This window comes from Dermochelys coriacea, chromosome 8, assembly GCF_009764565.3.
Source record: "Dermochelys coriacea isolate rDerCor1 chromosome 8, rDerCor1.pri.v4, whole genome shotgun sequence".
NCBI lineage: Eukaryota > Metazoa > Chordata > Testudines > Dermochelyidae > Dermochelys > Dermochelys coriacea.
The window spans coordinates 3495114-3516675 of NC_050075.1; the positions used below are offsets into that span (position 1 = coordinate 3495114).

Below are 21562 nucleotides of genomic sequence, written 5' to 3' on the forward strand. Positions count from 1 at the left end.
TTTTATGAATGCAATAAACCTGAGTGTTGAGATTATCCTAGTAATTCTGCCTGTATGATCTACAATTTGATCAACCACTCAGAGAGATTTCTCCTCTTGAGAGTGTGACTTCTCCTTAGGAAAGGGTAATAACATGATGTTTAAACCGCCCTATAAAAATGACCATGATTTCTTCCTATGCCTTAATGAACGTTTGTTGACACTACAAAACCCCCAAGCAACTTGTCACAACTGGGAGTTTCTGCTAAAGAAAGACCCAGGCATGAAATAGCAGAGTGTGTTATCTGCTCTGATTTAAGTGCATTGGCACAGCTGTACAAGGTACCAAGATTTTTGCAAGGCATGAGTGTATGAAAAGGAGGAAAGAAAGCAAGTCCAACATCTGCCCTTTCTTTGCTTGGCTCTCACTTCCATATAAATCCAATTTACCCTGAATAAACTGATGCTGGTATCTGACATGCTCCAATTGAAAAGGAATATAAAAATCAGGAACAAGTGCTTCATTTTGAATTGTAGACTAATGGCCTGTTCCACTGAAATCAATAGGAGCAAATTACGTACAGTACTAAGAGTCTGACCCTGAGAAGGGACGAGCATTTTCAAATGAGCCTTCTTCAGGATGAAGCCCTAAGTGACTGGCTTTCAAACGTGTACAAGACAAAATAAAGGGCAGTCACCTTTAATATTTCAGAAAGTTTTATATGAGTAATACTTCCCCAGTATTTAGCTCTTATCTTAATACTACTGCTGTCTCTTGATGTGCTCTGCAATCTAATGCTGAAAAGTCTCTGGTAATGCTTTTTGTTCCAAAGCCTGACAAACATTACCTGCCCTTGTGGCCATTCCATGCCAGTCTGTGGCTCAGCAGTGCAAAGAGCTGACCCTTCTGCTACCTGACCAGGACTCAGCTTGTAAAAATCACCACTTAACATTCCTCTCCTACCTATCCCACGCCATGCACAACAAAACCTGATTGATTTGCCATGGCTCATGGCACATGATCAGACCCAAATGTTTCTCTCTCTGCCCCCTGACTAGTCTCACTTCTCAGAAGAGAAAAGAAATGACTCTTGAAGGGCCAAGGTTTTTAAATGTGGGCTCTAACACTGTGTGCTCACAACTGCTTGCCCATGCAGTTGTGTGCACTAGCATTATGCACGCCAATGCTGCCTGAGTGCACAAACAATTAATTGTGTGCACAATGGTGAGCACAGAAGGTAGAAACTGTTTAATTGTGTGGAAACACTAAAGGATCCTGCAAATCATTCTGAGAAAATCTCACAATTTTTGGCAGCTTTTAGGTTTGAATTTCTCTCTCTACCTACCCACGACTGCAATGCACTCAATACGGGACTACATCTTAAGACCACTCGGAACAGACTCTGGTGCGGAATGCAGCACCCTGCTTACTAATCAGAGTGTCACACTCAGATCTCACATCATCAGCTTTCCATGAGCTGTGTTGGCAGCCTGTGAGTTCTCCGTGCGGAATTCCAGGTGTCGGTGTTAACCGGTAAAGCCTTATGTGGAATCTGGTTCCCTGAGAAGACAGCCTCGCTCTGCATGCCGTTCCACCTCAGCTGAGATCAGCAGAGTTGCTTAAACTGGAAACCCCTCAATTGTGGAATTCTCTTTCCTACTCCTCATTAAAGAATTTGTATTTGAGACATGCTGTGTTATCCCAGCCTTCTTCTGAGGCATGTAAGGGGGATGTGGGCTGACAGACACACACGATGTTACTATATTCGATTACGATTACTGCTGTCATCAGGTGTTGGTTTCTAATCTATGGAGCAGGAGATTTTTAGAGTAGTTATATTTAGATTCAGTTATATTATATAGTATCATATAATTTACCATGACTTTTAAGTGTATGCAAAGATACCCAGAGCATGTGATGGGTCTTGATTGCAGCCTTTATACATCAAAATAAAATTTATAAAATTTATTTCTATTTATGTTGCACTGATCCCCTGGTGAAGAAGCATGTGACATTCCAAGCCAAACAGGTTGGCAGCAGTAAGTTTATGGTCTTTTCCAAAAGTCAACCTCCCATGTCTTCATTAGAGCTTGCATCTCTACTAGCCATTTGCTGTTTTCGGTCTCATTTCGGTGTTGGCATGGTGCGTGCTTTGTATGTGTGTGCTTTGTGCGTGTGTGCGTGTGTGACAGAGCTGCTGTAACTTCTACTAACAGCCATCTAGATACTTCCAAGCTCTACCAAAACAGAGTCACTTGAGTGACACAAAGATTCCATGGGAAATAAATGTCAAATGATCAACAAAGTAAACAAGTTCCTTTTGAATGGCAAAATCTGGGAGCCCAGGATTGAATTTATTTCCCTCCTCAAGACAATTTTCACATGTACCTTAAGTCATTGGTTACTGAAGCTGGTTAATTATTTAGCACTGTGGCTGGAGGTGAGATGGAGCCAGCCAGACAATCCAAACTCATGTGGAAAAAACATGTTTACAGATTACTGGCTCCATCACACAGCAATACTTCTCCCTGGCCACAGCTTGCTCTGTTTATATATTAAGCATTTTACATGCCGCTCTCTCGACACAAATCACACATGCTCTCAAAGACATACCCATGTGGTGGATTTCTGAAACATTGGTTTCCTCATCAAACACGAAGTGCTAATGCTCCTGAGAATAAGGGTTCTTTAGCAGCAGAAGGAGCTTCGGGTTTGGAAAAAACACTCAATTGCAGAGCATCTGTGCACAGCTGGTGCTAACCGACAGAGTTCAAGAGATCTTAGGCAAGTTAAAAGTATCTTGGGACAATCCTGTGCCTGTTACAAATGAAATGTCAGACTGAATATTTTCTTCCTGACCCTGAAGTCATACAACTAACCCTTTGTCTCTGGATTGACTTTCAAATGACAGTGATTTTCAGCTTCCTTATTAGAAATGTGCAGTCAGCTTCTTCTCCAGCACAGCTCTAACGTTCTTATCTTTCGTTTCTAAAAAGCGGAGCTAACTTTTAACTTGTACTTCACTAGAAGCCTTAGCTACCCTCCTCTGTACTGTTTAATGATTGTAAATTATCCCACAGCACAGGGTCCTTTACATCTTCTTAATTCTTTCCTCTGGTGTTTTCTCTTCCTTACCTGTTACAAGACGAGTAAGGACTTTAGTCTTCTCATTGAGAATGTTCACTGTAACATTTCTGGCAGATTGGAAGTACAATGGATTGCCCTATAATAAGAGCACAAGAGAAAGCAAATAAGAAGGGAGCTTAAAGAAGAACACTCTTGAGAAAGCTGTAGGATGTGTGTGCTCAGCCATGGGGCTTCTAGTTTCTCCTGATCTTTGAAAAATGGTCACAAAGTTAGAAGTCTGTTTGAAGTGCAGGTAAGATGCTTGTGTGTGTTAGTTTATGTTCGGATTGAACCCTGCATCAGAACATGCACCAATGCAGTGACTGAGCAGTGGATGTTACATATCCCCACCAGTGTCCGGGGACAGTGCTTCACACCCACAGTACATTCACTTTGCACAGGCCTAAATGATCAATCCCACTTCCCTCTTTACCCTGGATAGTGCACTAAAGTCTAATCATACTATAGGAACTGTCATCTTTATTACTGGTGTAATCTGACCAACCTGTTATTTAAAAACATTTGTGCGAGGTGAGTCTGATTTGAACTTCCCAACGTTTTAGGATATTTGGATCTGGGGTTCAGGTTGATCCTCTCCTTAGTTACTGCAGCATATTTGGTAATCAAACCTATAACATCTGCATAAAACTCCAAATTAAATGAGCCGGTGTTATTTTGTAAGTGTGGCGTGTGGGAACATGTGTGTTGTGTGAGAGTGTGGGGGAAATATGAATGAGAGAGATTCTTGATAACATTTTAAAACAGTTTTTGTTCTCAATCCACTTATGAGGCATACCATACATACCATTACGTAGCATTTAAATACAGCCCACAGCGCTGAGCACTCTGAGCCAGATTCAACACATTGATTTCAATGGAGTTACACAGCTGGATTTGACCCTATTGCTTTAGCTCACAGGCTTTTGGCCATTCTTAAATATTCCATTTTCAATTCATCAGTGGGGAAAAATAAATAAGAGCAGCTATTGCAATGTGGGAACTCTGTGGCTCCCTGGCATGGGCCTCTCCAGGTACCCACAGAAGGAAGCCAAAGGAAACTGGCAGTGGAAATCAGCTGGCTCCTTCTCTCTAAAACCACATGCAGGGCACATACTAGTCAGCACTCTCCAACAGCTTCTCACTAACAGCAGCCACAGATCATACCACATGGATTTCTCAGTGGTTGCTGGGACCAAAGGCATCAATAGGGTGACCATATCTAAACTTAATGCATGTGGTGGAAATGATCTTTCCAGATGAGCAATCAGTATTCAGCTGCATGGTGTCTAACCTAGGCAACTGTGCAGGGCTACTATTTCCAGAAGAGTTTAAGGGGGAAATTCATCAACTGCCTAAACCACACTAACAGTTAAAATTTGCACAAGAGCAATAACAATATCAACAGTTCTGTGATTCTTTTTATCTAATGTACTTCCTTAGATGCCCAAATATTTTCCCACTGAAGACTGTTTCAAAGGCTTCCTTGACTTCAGTGGGAGCAGAACAGGGACCCTGCCTATCACCATATATTTCTTAACCCCCCAACCTTGCAGTCTGTAGCATATCTGACATTTAGATAGCACTTTTCATCCATAGGGATCCCAAAGCATGCTACAATGCACATATAGGATGCAATTTTCAACAGCGATCTAGCTCTGCTCTCACTGAAGCCAGTGGGAGTTTTAGCACTGACTTTGACAAGAAGAGGGAGTTAAATCAATTTCAAACAGCTCATGAAAATCCCACTCACAGTGATCACTTAATGAACCACTGAAATGCAGTCACATCTGGGGTGGCAGGCTGCAGCCCCCTGCATTATTGGCATACAACACCCTGCACAGCAATGGGAGATGAGGGCACTAATTTGAATGAGGACTCTTGGGCCAGCTCCTTTCCTTAAGAATATTGCCATGGGACTTCTAATGTCTATGTGGAGCAGCAGCAAGCCTGTTATTAAGGTCAGATCTGAAAACAGCCACTTGGCATGGAACTCAAGGGAACAGATCCCCAGCTGGTGTCAGTCAGTGTTACTCCCCTGACTTCACCAAAGCTCCACCGATATACGCCAGCTGAGTTCTGGCCCAATGTGCCTAGCTCAGGAGGAAGAAGGGCTCTCTTTGGCCTTGATCAGATTAAAAACTATGGCCCTGGGGCAGAGATGGGGGTAGAACCCAGAACTCCTTACTATCTATCCAGCATCTATGCACTAGGCCACACTGCTTCCTCTTTTATTTGGTGCAGTGGAAAACTGGGAAGCTCATGAAAGGATTCAGGAGGTGACGTGAACAGAGTTGTGTATGACTGTGTCAGGGAGAGAGAGGTGCTAATGTACAAAAGATGGCCACTCATCTCTGTGCAGGATTATTTTGTGGATCAGAACAACTAAGTGTTTTGTCCAGGAGCTTAAGAGATGTCACAGAGTAACTATCAGACGGGCGGAAACTTGGGGTAAAAAAAGCACATAATTATATGAAAAGTAATTTATTTGGCAAGACACTATGTGTATTTCTTTCACTCTTATTGCATATATATGTGCTGCATAACAACTTTCTCCTTCACCACCCTGGCTAGCACTTAAGTGGCAATGCAACAGATATTTCCATAAGCATTAAGGAAGTCACTTTGGCCATCTTTGCATCGCTTTCCCTCCATTCTGCAAAGAGCACCTGCTGCAGGCAATGCCTGTGTGGAAAACAGGTCTTCGTCTGGGTGCAGGGATCTGTCTATGGAGCTCTGTAAAGGATTGGGGTATTAATGTGCACTTTTTGTGAACACTGGAGTGGTCCAGTTTTCCTGACAACAATGTGTGAAGAAAGACAATGTCAAGGTCACAAACATGCACAGAACCCCGAAGTTAACTACACAGACACAAGTACTGGCGCTACTTGTACCTATGTGCTCAACCAGTGAGCAAACAGAAAAGAATACCATGTGATTTATCTGACTGATCCTAATTAAGACACCCGGCTTAAATTTTGAAAATTCCCAATTCAGCAACGGAATAAAAAAATGAGAAGTATTAATGAAATAAACTTGAATAATGCATAAACTGGAAGAAATTCTGATTTGCTCGTGGATATTCCGCAAGCATTAAAAGAGGTTACCTTTGTTGAATGAATTGTGAATTATTCGCTTTGTTCTAACCCAGAGTCTCATTTCACTTGACCAAGTAGTGGTCATAATTCTATATAAATGATGTAGCAATAGCCACAGAAGCAAATGTGATGTCACAAATTCAGTATGATAGCCCTTATTAAAACTCAATGGGCCAGATCCTGAAGTTCTTCCTCAGGCATAACTCCCAGTTAAGTTGTTTTCCCACAGTAAGGGACTTCTGGGTTGGCCCATAACTTTGTAAATGAGCAAACATGGTAAGAAGAATTACAGAAAACAAACAAAGTATAATAAGAATCTGGAGACTTGAGCTGATTCCAGTCTTCACTGTCTGACCTTGGACAAGGCATTTAAGTTCACTGTGTCTCATTTTACTCGTCTGTCAGGTGAAGACAAATCATTCTCATCTACCTTTGAGATGTGCTTGCAGATCCTTAGATGAAACGTGAAAAGTATATAAGCACCAAACATTATATTTTATTTCTAAGACAGCAGGTCTGAAACATGGACCCAATACAAAAGAGCATCTGAACAAAAACCAGGAAACGTCTGAAAGTTTAAACAACAGAGCAGCTCCATCTAAACTCCCCCAGAAAGGAAAAGAGTAAAAGAGCACTGCCAATTCCTTTTTATTATTTTTTTCCATTTTACCCTGAATTATTTATGTTCCCCTACCAAGGGCCTAGAAAGAAATATTGATTCTTTGTCCTGTATTTTTAATGAAACAGAAATAAACTCAGCTCCACTTTATTATTTCCTCGTTTATGCATTGGCATCCTCAGTGACCTCAGCAGGAACCTAACCCAAACAGCTTTTGAAATCAGGTTTATTACTATTGCAAATTTAAATTTCACACTGACTGAAGGTTGGATTTTTTAAAAAGACAGATGTCTAGAATCCATACGAAATTACAGCCATGGATGACATCATAACCATTATAACCGCATTATAAACAAGGAAGGTCACATTTTTGACCTATCCCATTTGACTGTTGTTACTGGAGGGATGCAAATAGACTAAGCATTTTGAAAAGGTTAGCATGCCTTTCAGTCTCCATAAGGCAGGAAAATAGTCCAAAGAATAACATGACAGGCTTGGTTTCAAACTCCATTACTGATTTACATAATAAGATACTGTAGAGAACACGACTAGATAAGCTAAGAGGTTATGCCCACCCTCACCAGAGTACATTACAGAACACAAATGCTGACCCTACTGCAGCTGTATAGTTCACTAATTCAGGGTTCTCTCTTCATGTGGCTTTCAGAAAACTAAATTTGCTTGATGGAAGAAGCATGCTTTTATTAGTCTGTAGGGAAGGAATATTTCAAACACTTAGTGTAACGCCCCCTCACATTTCCATAACTCTCCTTCCATTTGGAAATGAATAAAAGGCTAGAAAAATATTCCCTGCTACTGGAAATTGTGCACACTAAAAAATGTCTCTTTTACTTACACACACAATATAACTCAATCATCTCTCATACAAGGCCCTTTAAAAACTTCTTGGCCCCTTTTAGAAATTCAGGTATGATCCCCCAGTTCTTTCATTAACCAAACTAAATCAAATGTTAGTGACTCACTTTTTTCCCATTCTTTAAAACAAGCAATTAATCAGGAAATGGGATTAGGGAAACATTCTTACATTTTTATTACTATTTCTTGTTAACATGGTCGAACATTAATTACTCCAATGCACTAGCGCCCCGGGAGATATAGATTGATACAGTATCATCACCTCAATAAAAATAATTATATGTAGTTTGGGCTTCAGAGCTTCAGTCCACACTAGAATAATACTCTCATACATGGTTCTAGAGTAGCAGCCGTGTTAGTCTGTATTCGCAAAAAGAAAAGGAGTACTTGTGGCACCTTAGAGACTAACAAATTTATTAGAGCATAAGCTTTCGTGAGCTACAGCTCACTTCATCGGATGCATCCGATGAAGTGAGCTGTAGCTCACGAAAGCTTATGCTCTAATAAATTTGTTAGTCTCTAAGGTGCCACAAGTACTCCTATACATGGTTCTGTAACCTATTAAACCTAAATTTAGAGTACATGGGCCAGGTCTGACTATAGTCATAACAACGTAAGTAGGAGACACACCAAATCTCTAGAATGTAATATGAAACAGCTCTGGAAATGTGTATTTCATGTCACAGCCCAGTTCTGATCTTTCCAGGTGAATACCGATAAAGAGATGAGGGCCTGATCCAATGAAAACTAAAGTAAATGGAAAGGTTCTCATCAACTTCAATGGGCTCTACGGCTCTTTAGTGTGTCATGAAAAAAAAACAGTAGAAAAAAAGGTCTCTCTGTATCTCCAAGATGCTTCATCTAGTTTTTTCAGAGGAGTCAAATTAAAAGGTAAAATACACCTGGTGTTGCCATTCCCGTAGCATTATAATCTACACGATTTCAGTCTATGGCTTTCCACTTTAGCTGCCTGCATAATGTCTGAGAGATTATGAAATCTTCAGCATTTCCCCCATTTGTTCTTCCTACACACAATAAAACATGTAACGAAAGTTATCACCCAGACCCCAAAACAACACTATGCCTTGACGTTCAGTCCATTTGCTAACATTAGTTCTATCTGTATGCCAAGACATGGGCACTCTAACTTTTGTCTCCTTCTACTGTCAGCTCACTTGGGTTATTGTGAAGATGTTGCCAAAAGCTGAAAATCTTTCGTATGTTAATTATCCCGTAGCACTCACTGGATTGAACAATAGCCTTTGATTTAACTTTCTTTGCCCATTAAATCAGCATTCATCTCCCCAACAGCACTATTTTACATTTTTGTTTCTTTTATGTGATTAATTTGATCCGACTTCTGGAGAATTGGAGGCATGGGCTCGCACAAAAATGCCATTGCTTCCCTTTTGCATGTTTTCATGTCTGCTCCTGACGGATTTCAAGTATCCTCCTTGTAAACCGTTTAATGAAGGTTCCATGACAGGATGCTTCTAATTCCATTTCAGGGGGCAAGTCTAGGATGAGATTTTCAAAACAGTTACCTACCATTGTAATGGAAACTAGGTTCCTAATTCCTTAGACCCTTTGAAACCCCCAGCTCTAATCTTTTTCTCTAGCAAACATAAAAACTCCATCTCTGACTCCTGCTCTGCATTACCACCACCCTCAATGGCATAGCACTAAAGCAAATGTTCATGGACATGTACTAGTAGATGCCACAGATATTCAATTTATTAAAATATGGGGACATACGCTACAGGATATAGTATTTGAAAGGTGCAGCAAATATGTCAATACAATACAGTTTGTTTCCTAACTAATCAGAGAGCTATCCAGTAAAATATATGAGATTTTGCAAAAGGTATCGACTGATTGTTCAGAAGGCTCAATACATGGGAAAATGAATCATAACACTTTGCCAGGTGCCTTTTTCTGACTCACTTCAGAACAGATGCTAAAAGCTCCTTGATCAAAGATAACACCATCTTGACTGACACCCCTGATGCACAGCTCATGCAATCCAAACCTATGCTCTGTTTAAGGGAATTAGATATTTTACAGAGATTTCCTTGGATTAGTTTTGGAGGATTATAAAAATAAGTAGGAAATCTTATTATATTTTAACAGGTAATTTAAAAGTAATATATCAACATCAATATTTTTAAAGTCAGTAAGGTCAAAAAGGAGTAGTTTAAATTGGATCCAGTGGAGCCCACGAAATCTGAACACGAAGTGCTGGAACAAGTCAATGTGAAGAGGGGAGTTAACTATATGACCTCCAGTCTTGTAGAACTCATGAGAAAAATCCAACACAAAGACATGAACCATAGTGGCAACTGGCAGCCTGTGAGCAGTGCCTGTGTCACTACCATACCTCTTGCTGAAGTAGAGAAAGGAAATGACCTGCTTTGTAAAATCATATTAGGATTACCAGATGGGAAAAGCTCATTTCAATAGTCCTCCCATCTGCCTGGGGCAATCCACTGCCCCACCAGCAAGGAGAGAGCTCCAGAAGTCAGAATTGGTCCTGTGCTAGATCCAAAGGGGGGGGGGTGATCCATTCACAAACAGACCATCACCAGAGTGGATGTGTTCTGCACCCCACTGCCCGCAATCACAGGGTGACCAACCTGTCCCCATTGCTACTGCTGTGAGGAACAACTGACAGACAGCTAAGCAGCAGTTCTGCAGAAAAGGACCTGGGGATTACAGTGGACAAGAAACTGGATACGAGTCAACACTGTGCCCTTGTTGCCAAGAAGGCCAATGGCATATTGGGCTGTATTAGTAGGAGCATTGCCAGCAGGTCGAGGGAAGTGATTATTCCCCTCTACTCGGCACTGGTGAGGCCACACCTGGAGTGTTGCATCCAGTTTTGGTCCCCCCCACTACAGAAGGAATGTGGACAAATTGGAGAGAGTCCAGCAGAGGGCAATGAAAATGATTAGGGGGCTGGGGCACATGACTTACGAGGAGAGGCTGGGGGAACTGGGCTTATTTAGTCTTCAGAAGAGAAGAGTGAGGAGGGATTTGATAGCAGCCTTCAACTACCTGAAGGAGGGTTCCAAAGAGGATGGAGCTCGGCTATTCTCAGTGGTGGCAGATGACAAAACAAGGAAAAATGGTCTCAAGTTGCAGTGGGGGAGGTCAAGTTTGGATAACAGGAAACACTATTTCACTAGAAGGGTGGTGAAGCACTGGAATGGGTTACCAAGGGAGGTGGTGAAATCTCCATCCTTAGAGATTTTTAAGGCCCGGCTTGACAAAACTCTGGCTGGGATGATTTAGTTTGGGATTGGTCCTGCTTTGAGCAGGGGGTTGGACTAGATGACCTCCTGAGGTCCCTTCCAACCCTAATCTTCTATGATTCTATTCTGTGACAGGGGAGCAGGGAGCATGATGGATAAAGAAGTACCTAGCTAAGGTTGGGGGGAGTGGAAGGACTGATGGCTTTGGATGCGTGGAGAGGGTGGAATTGATGGATTTTTTGGTGGTAGTCACAGCAGGGCAGAATGTAGCACTGCTGGGTGAGTGTGCGAGAGAGAATGATAATACCACCTCAATCTTTTATACAGCTTTTCATCCAGACATCTCACAGCACTTTACAGGAGAAGAGCGTTTTCCTCAGGAACTATTGCACACATCACTGACTGAGGCAGAAATTTTTTGAAGCAGCCAGATGTTGAAATTTTGGCAGCACATCACAGCTCATAATGTTCCTATGAGCCAATGGTTGGACCAAGGACTTGTATGAGCACCCCTACGTCAGTTCTGGGTGGAAGAAACACAGGGTAAGTAATATATGCCATACTCACATGTACGGTTTCTGCTGCTGTCTCTCTATCTACCAACTTCTTGACTTGCCTGGGCACGCAAAAGAACAATGCCCTAGATGGCCACTGTTCCAATTCCATACAAAATGTGATGAGTATATATGCCATTCTGAGTGAGAGGTGACTGTTCACACTTCTGCCTACTCTCAAGGGGCAAATAACCACTGTCTCTAAATGGCGAGGAAAAGCAGTATTTTTAGAAACACTTTCACCTGCAACAAGGAGGGGAACCTTTTCCAGTGAAATCTCACAAAAAACGTCACCTCTGTTCACTGCTCTGACTGTAACCGAGTCCACCAGTGGGTGCAGTATGGCACACAGCATACATTAGCAGAAGGGTGCACGCTACTTCTTTTTGGATTCCCCATCCCCCCTCAGCCATTCTGACCTGCACTGGAAGGCAGCCTTGGAACCCGATTGTGGCCAATTTCTCACCTCACTCCTGCCATGATTCCAAACAGCAAGGTGGGAGTTTGCCCATAATACCCTTGGTAAACAAATTAATCATGTAGCTCAATCTGCAGACATTACACTGAAAATGCATCCCTTAATGTTACTTGAACACATATTTTGTTGTTTAATCACTGAGCCTCTTCTGTTCTTGACTTTGTCCTTCAAACAGTTGAACACGATGTTCATGTAACTAAATGTTTTTTTAGCAAAATTTCCAACTTGACAATGTAAGCTTTTCAAAGAAGAATGAACATGATCTGTGAACTGAATTGATAATGCTGGCAGATTAAAACAAATGCTATACAATGTCTCAGTACATGCCATATTTATGTCTGAAGACGGTTGCTTTTAGGAAGGAAGCAACAGGTTTAGCATAAAGGTAATAAAATGTATTCTCTATCCTTTTCCAACCGTAAACAACTCTTTCTCAGAAGTGAAATACAGCCATACCATGTAGTTGTGATCAGTGTGGAGATGGTATAAGTTTGTACCTGCAATTGCCATTGTTACGTCTAAGTAATTATGGGTCCTTTCTATGTGAAGTCTCTATTATGAGCTGACTCAACATGCAGCATGATACCTTCATCCTTTTCTTTTCTTTTTTTCCCCCAACATCAGGTATTTCAATGTTTTAAAAAAACTCAATTCTTCCTCCCCAGACAAGAAAACTGTATACATGAAAGATACAGTAATTGCTATGGGAAGATGCATTTTAAAGTCGAGTTATGGTCAGAAAAATTAACATTGTATTAGAAAATAGAACCAATTCCTTTGTGTATAGATGCTTACTTTATTTTAGAGACAAAAACAAAATTATATACTACCTGTTACTCCTATAGCCAGTTTTCTAGTCTGTGGCAGCACTTTACCTCTCAATCCATGACTACTTAGTTTCCTTGATAGCTTCTTGCTGGTCAAAGGCTTCGTGGAAGACCAAATACGTGATGTTAACTAGTCCGTCTTTATTCATACCTTGCTAACTTGCTTAAGGAATCCTACAGATTAGAGAAGCACAATTTTCCCTTACATAAACAAGACTGGTTTGTCCCTATCAGTCTTTGGGGCTTCCCATATGTTTGAGCAGCAGCTAGAACCATGGTACCTCAACCTTGATTGGAACCTTCGGACACTACTACAATACAAATCACCATCATCCTAGCATATTCATGTAGGTGTTGACCCTTAGTTTCAAATGCAGAGCCAGATTTTGCCTTTAGTTATATGTGTGAAACCCCAAGGAGACTACACTGGAAGCATTTGGCTTGTATGGTCTTTATTATTGTTGCTGATCCTAGATCCAGGAAGAACGCAACTTGACTGTTATATCCTAAGGAGAGTTTGCAGGGTTGGCATATAGAAAATAAAAACAATATTTTACTTATAATCTGAACAAATTTGTTCTGAAAGTTATTGAAAGGCCCTAAACATGCAACCACCAGATGCCATTTTTACAGTCACTTTTCAAAGCAGAATGGCAATTTAATTTTCCTGGAGTACAGTAGTGTTAATCCTGAAAGCATTTAATTGCAATCTTGTGGTTTAGGACAAATCTTCCTCAGCTCCTTCCTTATTGCTTTGTCTAATAGCTGTATGTTTCCAGCTGTTGGATAACTGAATTATAATTCAGTATTCTGGGGAATAATTGTCACGTCCTTGTGCATGTTGCTAATGGAAGGGGGGACTAGGTCATGGTTTATATAGTTTTTGCATTGTTGAGATGACGATGATGATTTGTACCACTGTCCTTACCACTGTGGTAACCAGATTCTCTTTATCAGGGTTAAAAGAGAGCCCAACATCTTCTCCACAATGGAGATGATGCATTCTGCGTACCTCACCCCACAGCAATGGAACCGACTGCCCTGAAAGGACTGGAGATGACAAATATTTTATAATGATGATTTAAATGTTAGTAAAAAGAATGGGATGATTTTTCTCTGGAAAAATATTACAACCATCTAACACGTTGGTTGCCTTTAACTCACTTCTCTGTTACTGTCTCACTCCTACACGGCATTGTGATCAGACACTGACAGATAACACAGAAACAAGAAGTATTTTTGAAGGCTGGGATTTCAATAGCGTCTAGGAGTTAGGTACCTAACTCTCTTAGGCTCCTTTGAAAAATCTCAATTTAAATGTCTTTTTATGAATGCATTGCAGATTTTAAGGTGGAGCTTTTCAGAGAAGTTTCAACATAACATTTTCATAGAACAAAAAACTCACGGATCTGGCAAATATGTTTACCATAGCCTGTGGAAAAATACAGGATCCACCTCTGAGACAGTACAAAGATGCCAACCACACACAGGGTAAAAAGAGTTCCTTGAAACAAACCCATACTCTTCTGCACTGAACATACAACCAGGAAGGAAAGGGAAAAGCAAGCATATCCAGAGACCACAGATTTAGCCAGTACTTTGTAAACTGGGGGTGAGGAGGGGGGTGGAATTGTAGTTGTGTATTATATATGGACTGAAGAAGGCTGTATCTAAGCATACTAATGAGGACATTTCACTTCTATCACCCACAGTAAAACCTATATAGAGGAAAGGGGCAGGGGGTGTCATTACCATCCTATCTTGAGCTAAGTGGATGTGACAGGCTGTTAGCTCCAGAGGAGAGAATTAATGGAAGCGGTGAGCTCTTTGGGCTGAAAGAACAAGAGCGTGCTACTAACACATAGGGCCAGTTACCAGTTTTTGACCCTTGTGACTAATCTCATAACCTATGCCAGCGTGGCTGTTGGCAGCCCATGACTAAGGGGGAGTTAGTTTAATGCATTTTGTTGATTTTAAGGGTGTCTTCTCCTGAGTTGTTAAATCAACAGCAACTGATTTAATTGCAACTTTTGGGCCAGGCCGTGCCCAACCTTTGAGCAGCTGTGCAAGGAAGCGCATGGAGGCAAAGAGCCTCCCCAACCCCAAATCCTTCAAGCAGGGGACAGTCACAATTGCTGCTCTTGTGCAAGAATAGCACCGGGATGAGTGCTAGCCATCCCAAAATGGGCCCTTGGCCCAGGCCCCACTCTGCACTAGCCAGCAGGTCTGTGAGACTGGGGAGGAGAGGGCATAACACAGCAAGCATGCTCACCTTGTGCCCCAGGGAGAATGATGTGTATGATGGCTATGAAGTATAATAAAGGCCATCATTGGCACATGTCTGGCATTGTGCGGGTACTATGCTGACTGGATGTTCAGGTAGACGGGATAATCTCATCCCTCTAGACAGGAAGAAAGAGCAACCTGGGTTAACTGGTCCAGAGACCTTGAATGTAATAAAAAGGTAGGGAAGGACTGTGGTACCTGCATATAGAAATACCACAGATAGAGGCTGGAGGTCTACACTGGCACATCTACACCTCAGCTGATACTTGCAGTTTCACCCAAATTTTTGATCAGTTGTACTAATGACTGGGAAAAGGAATGCAATACCTCCTGCGCAAAAATGACAGGTTCCTTTTAGCCAGAATGACACACGTACAAGGAAATGGAATTTCTATTCTCAGAAATATTTGTATTAAATCCTTCACCTGTAAGTGCTAATAGAGAGAGAGAGAGATGATTCCAGGAATTAGTTAGAACTGGGTTAGGTAATGACATTTGGCATGTATTATAGCTTCCTAGATACTACAGACACTGGAATTTTATATCTACTAAAAATCAGCTCTTTTTTTTATTACATTTCTTGAGGGTTTTTTTTTAATAATGACAGAAATAAAGGATACATTAAAGCAATTATAATCAATGACTGTTTTTTTTTAAACTCAAAGAAGGCAGGTCTGTGATGTGAGATCTAAATGACTGGGCCATGCTTTTGGCTGACAACTAGAGGGGCTTTGTATCCTTAGAAAAGATTTATTTCTGCAGTCCAGGGGCTTCCCTGTTTACAATGGTAGCTATAATATTACTACATCTTGAACACACTGCTTAGAGAAAGGTTTCAGAGTAGCAGCCGTGTTAGTCTGTATTCACAAAAAGAAAAGGAGTACTTGTGGCACCTTGGAGACTAACAAATTTATTTGAGCATAAGCTTTCGTGAGCTACAGCTCACTTCATCGGATACATTCAGATGAAGTGAGCTGTAGCTCACGAAAACTTATGCTCAAATAAATTTGTTAGTCTCTAAGGTGCCACAAGTACTCCTTTTCTTTTTGCTTAGAGAAAGTCTGCTTTTTCTTCAAGATACCTGATCAGCTGCTTTGTAGCTGAGATTTGCTGAAAATTAATAATATTGTGTCTGCTGACATTAAAAACAAAACTAAAAAAAAAAAAGCCCCGTTTCATCTAACTCAATTTCTTTGCCAAATTCTTTACTTAATTGGTCTGTAATTTGAAGAAAACCACAGCTGACAAGTCAAAATGGATAGAAATATAAATAAAAATAGATAAAATAAATAAAAATAAAAAAAACGTAACTGCTCATGTTCTAGTTTTAGTTCAGTAACCATGGTATTGGGGATCTACATTTTTAACCTCTGAAGACTGCTGCACAGTTCAGGAAATTTCCTTTATTGGTAAAAGCTAAACTGCGGCACTGCTGTGTTTCCTGGACTGGAATCCAAAGCTGTTGGCACTGACGCATGCTTGAAGCCAGGGTTCCAGAAGCAAGCCGCTCATAGACAAATACATACTCTGGAGACAGCAGCACCTCTGAACCTGAGCCAGACTGCGATGTGATTTGTAGAATGACCAAGTCATTCCAAACATGCTTCAAACACGTACATCATTCAGAACTCATCTGTGGACATGGTTCAAATATACACTGATGACTAACTAAACCCATGACTGCATCATTGAGGATTTTTTCTTTTTGACACAAATTAAATGAAACAAACCCAAGGTAATTCCCAAACAGAATGGTAGTGCTTCCACATTCTCCAGAGAGTAGTCACACTTTTAGGCAACCACCACCGTGTAGCAGAAAGCAACCAAGAATTCCCTGAACACGCTGATTAAATTGAATTCTCTCTCAGGAATAACAAACTGCAATGGTACTCTAGGACATGGTTTTATCCCACTACGTATATGGGGCTTACACTATGAGGACCAGGAATTTGTACTACTCAGATATAACCTATCCATTTCCTGGGGCAATGCTAGCTACATTCTGAATCTAATGGTGACAGATCTCCCAATGAAACGAAGGCATTATCAATGTGCATCAGAGAGTGAGACAGAGAGAGAGCTAAGCTTTCCAAATATTCTAAATCAGCTATTTATATAGCTTCTACAGTGCTCAGAACTTTTACTTAAGGTGTGTGCGCAGACCGGGTGTTCATCTGTTTTCGTTTTATGGTCTTTTAGGCACAGTTATTTCCCTTCTTAAACATCTCTAAAGCTATTTAATAAAACATATCCAACTCTCTCTCTATATAAAATATATTTAAAGACACTATTAAGACTACACGGAACTAGTAATGCTTCACTATTATGATGATTAGTATTAGTTATTGTTTGCATTATGATAGCATCTCGAGGCCCCAGAGAGGGATCAGTATCCCACTGCACTAGGCACTGTCCACACGCATAACAAGACTATCCCCACCCAATCCCTCTCAGATGCCACTGAAATATGACTACTACTGCTACTAATAAGAACAGAAAACATTTCCACATGGTTAGATTGGGCAAGGGAATTCATGAGTGTCTGATTCATCTGCATCAGTATGCTGCTATGCACACAATACTTATGGACACACAGACATATGTGGCTTAGCTGGTAACAGAAATCAAATCAATCACTGATCACAGCATGCAACTTGCCTAATTATGATTAACACCTCACATTTTTCAACTCCGAGAAGTTTTCTGTGAACAAGCAGATGGTGTTGTTATGGGATTGTATCATCCTCAACAGTTGCAGATGTACAGCATTTATGAAGCATGCTGAAGACGGTCAGCATGTAACCTGCTTCCTAGCAGACAGATCCAAATTAAATGCACGTTGCCAAAGGAAAAACATTATTATTTATATTTTGAACTTATATGATCCAACCTGCATGCTTACACCAAATATATGCATTAGCTGTGCAGGGAGGGTATCTGTATACCTTTAACATCTCTAGGATGGAACTACTGCATGCACAATCAAACCCAAAAAACACTAAGATGCAGACCCAGCTTGCAGTCTTGTTCCAATCTCCAAATGGTTTAAATCCACAAGGAGAATCAATAGGAAGAAGCCCTGCAAAGAAAGCAGTTATATCGCACAAGCAACTGTATTAAGCCTGGAAAGCAGGGAGACACAGAGGTAAGTATGGCCATCTTCACTTTTATGATTATCTACTGCCATGCTCACCTCTATCTATTGCTTACAAACATTAAGGCTCTATTGCTTCTGAACGTCCACTGACATTAAACCCGATTATAATTCCCATCATAATGCCAACACTCCTTCACATCACTCCACAGTCTTAGATTCAGCAGACAATGAGTGAAGTATGGGCATCTAACTGGAAAACAGGTTTGAAGGGCTCAAAGTACTTTCACTCTCCATTACGTCCCTGCCCAGAGCTCTCCCAATGACCTAAAACTCTGGTCTTCACTCAACTTCTAGTTTTTATTAGTGGCTCTGAGCAACTGTAACTGTGATATGCTGGTCTAACAGACTTGGAGCTGTGCTGTAATAATTTATAAATACTGTATGTTGACTGGGTTATTGGGATCTTTACTGTATTCATGTTTCATGTTAACTCAATAGCAGGCTATGTGGGAAAGCAGGCAGGAAGGAATAGAATGGGTCTAGACAAGTCACCTCTTGGCAAACATTTAAGATTTAAGGAACAATACCAAAACTACCAGCTTTGCTGATTTTCCTCCTCTTCAGATACCTACAAAAGTGTTTTTGACGAGGAGAGGAAAAGGTCTACAAACACAGGAGAACAAAATAATTCTGGGAGGGTTAAAAGGAACCTTCTCTCAAGAGCCTTTATATAAGATAAACATGCATATAGACTACTGCTTTAAAACCATTTTTCCCTACATGCTTGGTGGCTATGGTTACAACAAACACTATTTTGGGTTAAGAATGCCGTTTTGTCACTCTGTTTACCCCGGTCACAGTTCTGGAAAGGAAGAAAAGCAGGTGTCCAAACTCAATCAGACCTGCAGGATAATAATGATAGATACAAAAAGAAAAGGAGTACTTGTGGCACCTTAGAGACAAAAGCATAAGCTTTCGTGAGCTCAAATAATTTGTTAGTCTCTAAGGTGCCACAAATACTCCTTTTCCTTTTGCGAATACAGACTAACACGGCTGCTACTCTGAAACAAAAGATTGATACATGGGGGACGGTAGCCCTGGGCCCCATCTAAGAGTGGAAGACTTGCAAAATTCCACCTCTAGCACTTGAGGGGATGCACTCAGAGAGATCAGAAAGGGGACAGAGATACAGTCCCGTAGTTCACAGCTGGCTGCACCATTTTAACCAGTGGATTAATCCAGGGTACAGTGGCGAAATCATGCTGGGCATTCTGACCCAGAAATCCCAAAGTTACCTGCAGAAATATTCTGAGAGCAAATAGTATGATGCATGTGCAGAGAAAAAAGCAGGTAAGCAGTACGGGGGAACTCTGGGGAGATTAGAAGCTGCATGTAGCTACTGCCATTCAACATACACTCAGGCTTCTTAGATATCTGAGCGGCTGTGGGGAAGGAAAGGAAACGGAAGCAGGATGTTCCTGGGATGCATGGCTGAGGAGTGAACACAAATCATTCACCAACAGGCCAACAAGGCATTCGGGTTGGGGTGCTGTTTTGGGGCGAAAGAGGTGCATGTGGCTTAGAAGAAGAGAGGCAGCTGCTCCTGGCCATGCACAGCAGAGGAGGAAAGTGCTGGCTGGAAGGCTCAGAGTGAGTTGATGGGCAGGTGATTTGGGAATAGGGGGCTGCAGAGCTGACTAAGGAGATCAGGGCCTGGAAAGGGAAAAATGGAGGTTGGGGAATCACATGAAAGTAGAGGGTCCAGGATTACGCTTTGGGTTGGGGTTACATCCATTTTTAAACAGAACACCAGGTGTTTTTATTCCTGCGTTCGAAACCCTGGAGGAACATGACTGATCAGGGAAGAAATCACAGATCACTGGTTTCAACCAAGAGAGAGGATGGTGGGATTTGGGTCGTTTTTTTTTGTGGGGGGTGAGGGTGCATATCCCTACCAGCCTCTTCTGCTTCATCCTCCTCATATATCTACAGTATGCTGCATAACTATGGGCAAATCTGTGAAGAGAAAAGAGCCTGGTGGTTTCTCAAGTGAGTAATGACATCAAGACCAATAAGTTATAAAAACAGACAAGCTCTTAAGGAAACATGTAGCGATGGTCAGTTTACAGTCAGCAAGTGGGAGCATGTGGGCAAAAGAGAGTTAAGCATCTGAGGTCTGCAGCATGGCACAGGATCAGTACCCTACTGAATTAGAAGAGTAGGTGCAATATCCTGGCTTTAAATGAAAGTAAACATGAAACAACATTGACAATATAAGTGCCCTTGCACCATATGGTGTCTCACTGGAGTTTACTTCAGTGTAGCAGCAAAGGATGCTCTGCAAAGATGAGAAGCGAAATGGACCAAACTAATGGGAACCCGTTTAACAATAATCTTTGTAAACCAGGAAGAAATGATTATGAAATCTTTTGATGAGCTGAGGATTGAATTTTGACCTATGAGAAGGTACAGCTGGAAAACAGTAAGATAGATTCTCTGTCCAAACCTGACTTACGGAGTAATCATCAGCCTAAAATACCCGAAGGTTAGATTCCTGCTGGCTCCGACACAAAGCTACGACTGATAGCCTGACAGACCAAGGAGTTGTATTCTGAATATATCTACCCCAGGAGCGCAATGTTCGTCTCAGGACACCAAGATCTCAAAATTAATCCACACAAGCTCTGCGCTTGGGTCTTCAGAAGAGTTAGCAAACAATCTCAACAGCCACCAAGATTAGATTCTATGGCATTTCTGTGCTATCTGCACACCTGTACCACATTGCAGCAATTCCTGGAGATCATATAAGAGACAACTCCGAGGGTTGATGAAATGCCATGTTGCTATAAGTAGCAAAGTTTTATGACAGGTTTCAGAGTAGCAGCCGTGTTAGTCTGTATTCACAAAAAGAAAAGGAGTACTTGTGGCACCTTAGAGACTAACAAATTTATTTGAGCATAAGCTTTCGTGAGCTACAGCTCACTTCATCGGATGCGTTTGATGGAAAATACAATGGGGAGATTTATATACACACACAGAGAGCATGAAACAATGGGTTTTATCATAGACACTGTAAGGAGAGTGATCACTTAAGATGAGCCATCACCAGCAAGCGGGGGGGGGGGGGCAGGGGAAGGGGAGGAAAGGAGGAAAACCTTTCATGGTGACAAGCAAGGTAGGCCATTTCCAGCAGTTAACAAGAACATCTGAGGAACAGTTGATGGCAGAGGGGCATTGGTAGATCTACCAATGTGATATATGCCATCATGTGCCAGCAATGCCCCTCTGCTATGTACATTGGTCAAACTGGAAAGTCTCTACATAAAAGAATAAATGGACACAAATCAGACGTCAAGAATTATAACATTCAAAA

General features: G+C 41.3%; 1 protein-coding gene across 4 annotated transcripts in view; it reads right to left on the bottom strand.

The window, feature by feature from the left end:
• The window catches only part of SGCD (sarcoglycan delta), a 532111-nt gene that overhangs the window by 83091 nt on the left and 427458 nt on the right, over positions 1-21562 (bottom strand). For all 4 annotated transcript variants that reach the window (XM_038414953.2, XM_043520273.1, XM_043520275.1 and 1 more), the window contains one exon: positions 3116-3203. In XM_038414953.2, the coding sequence (XP_038270881.1) occupies positions 3116-3203 (88 nt within the window). The remainder of the gene's footprint in view (positions 1-3115; positions 3204-21562) is intronic.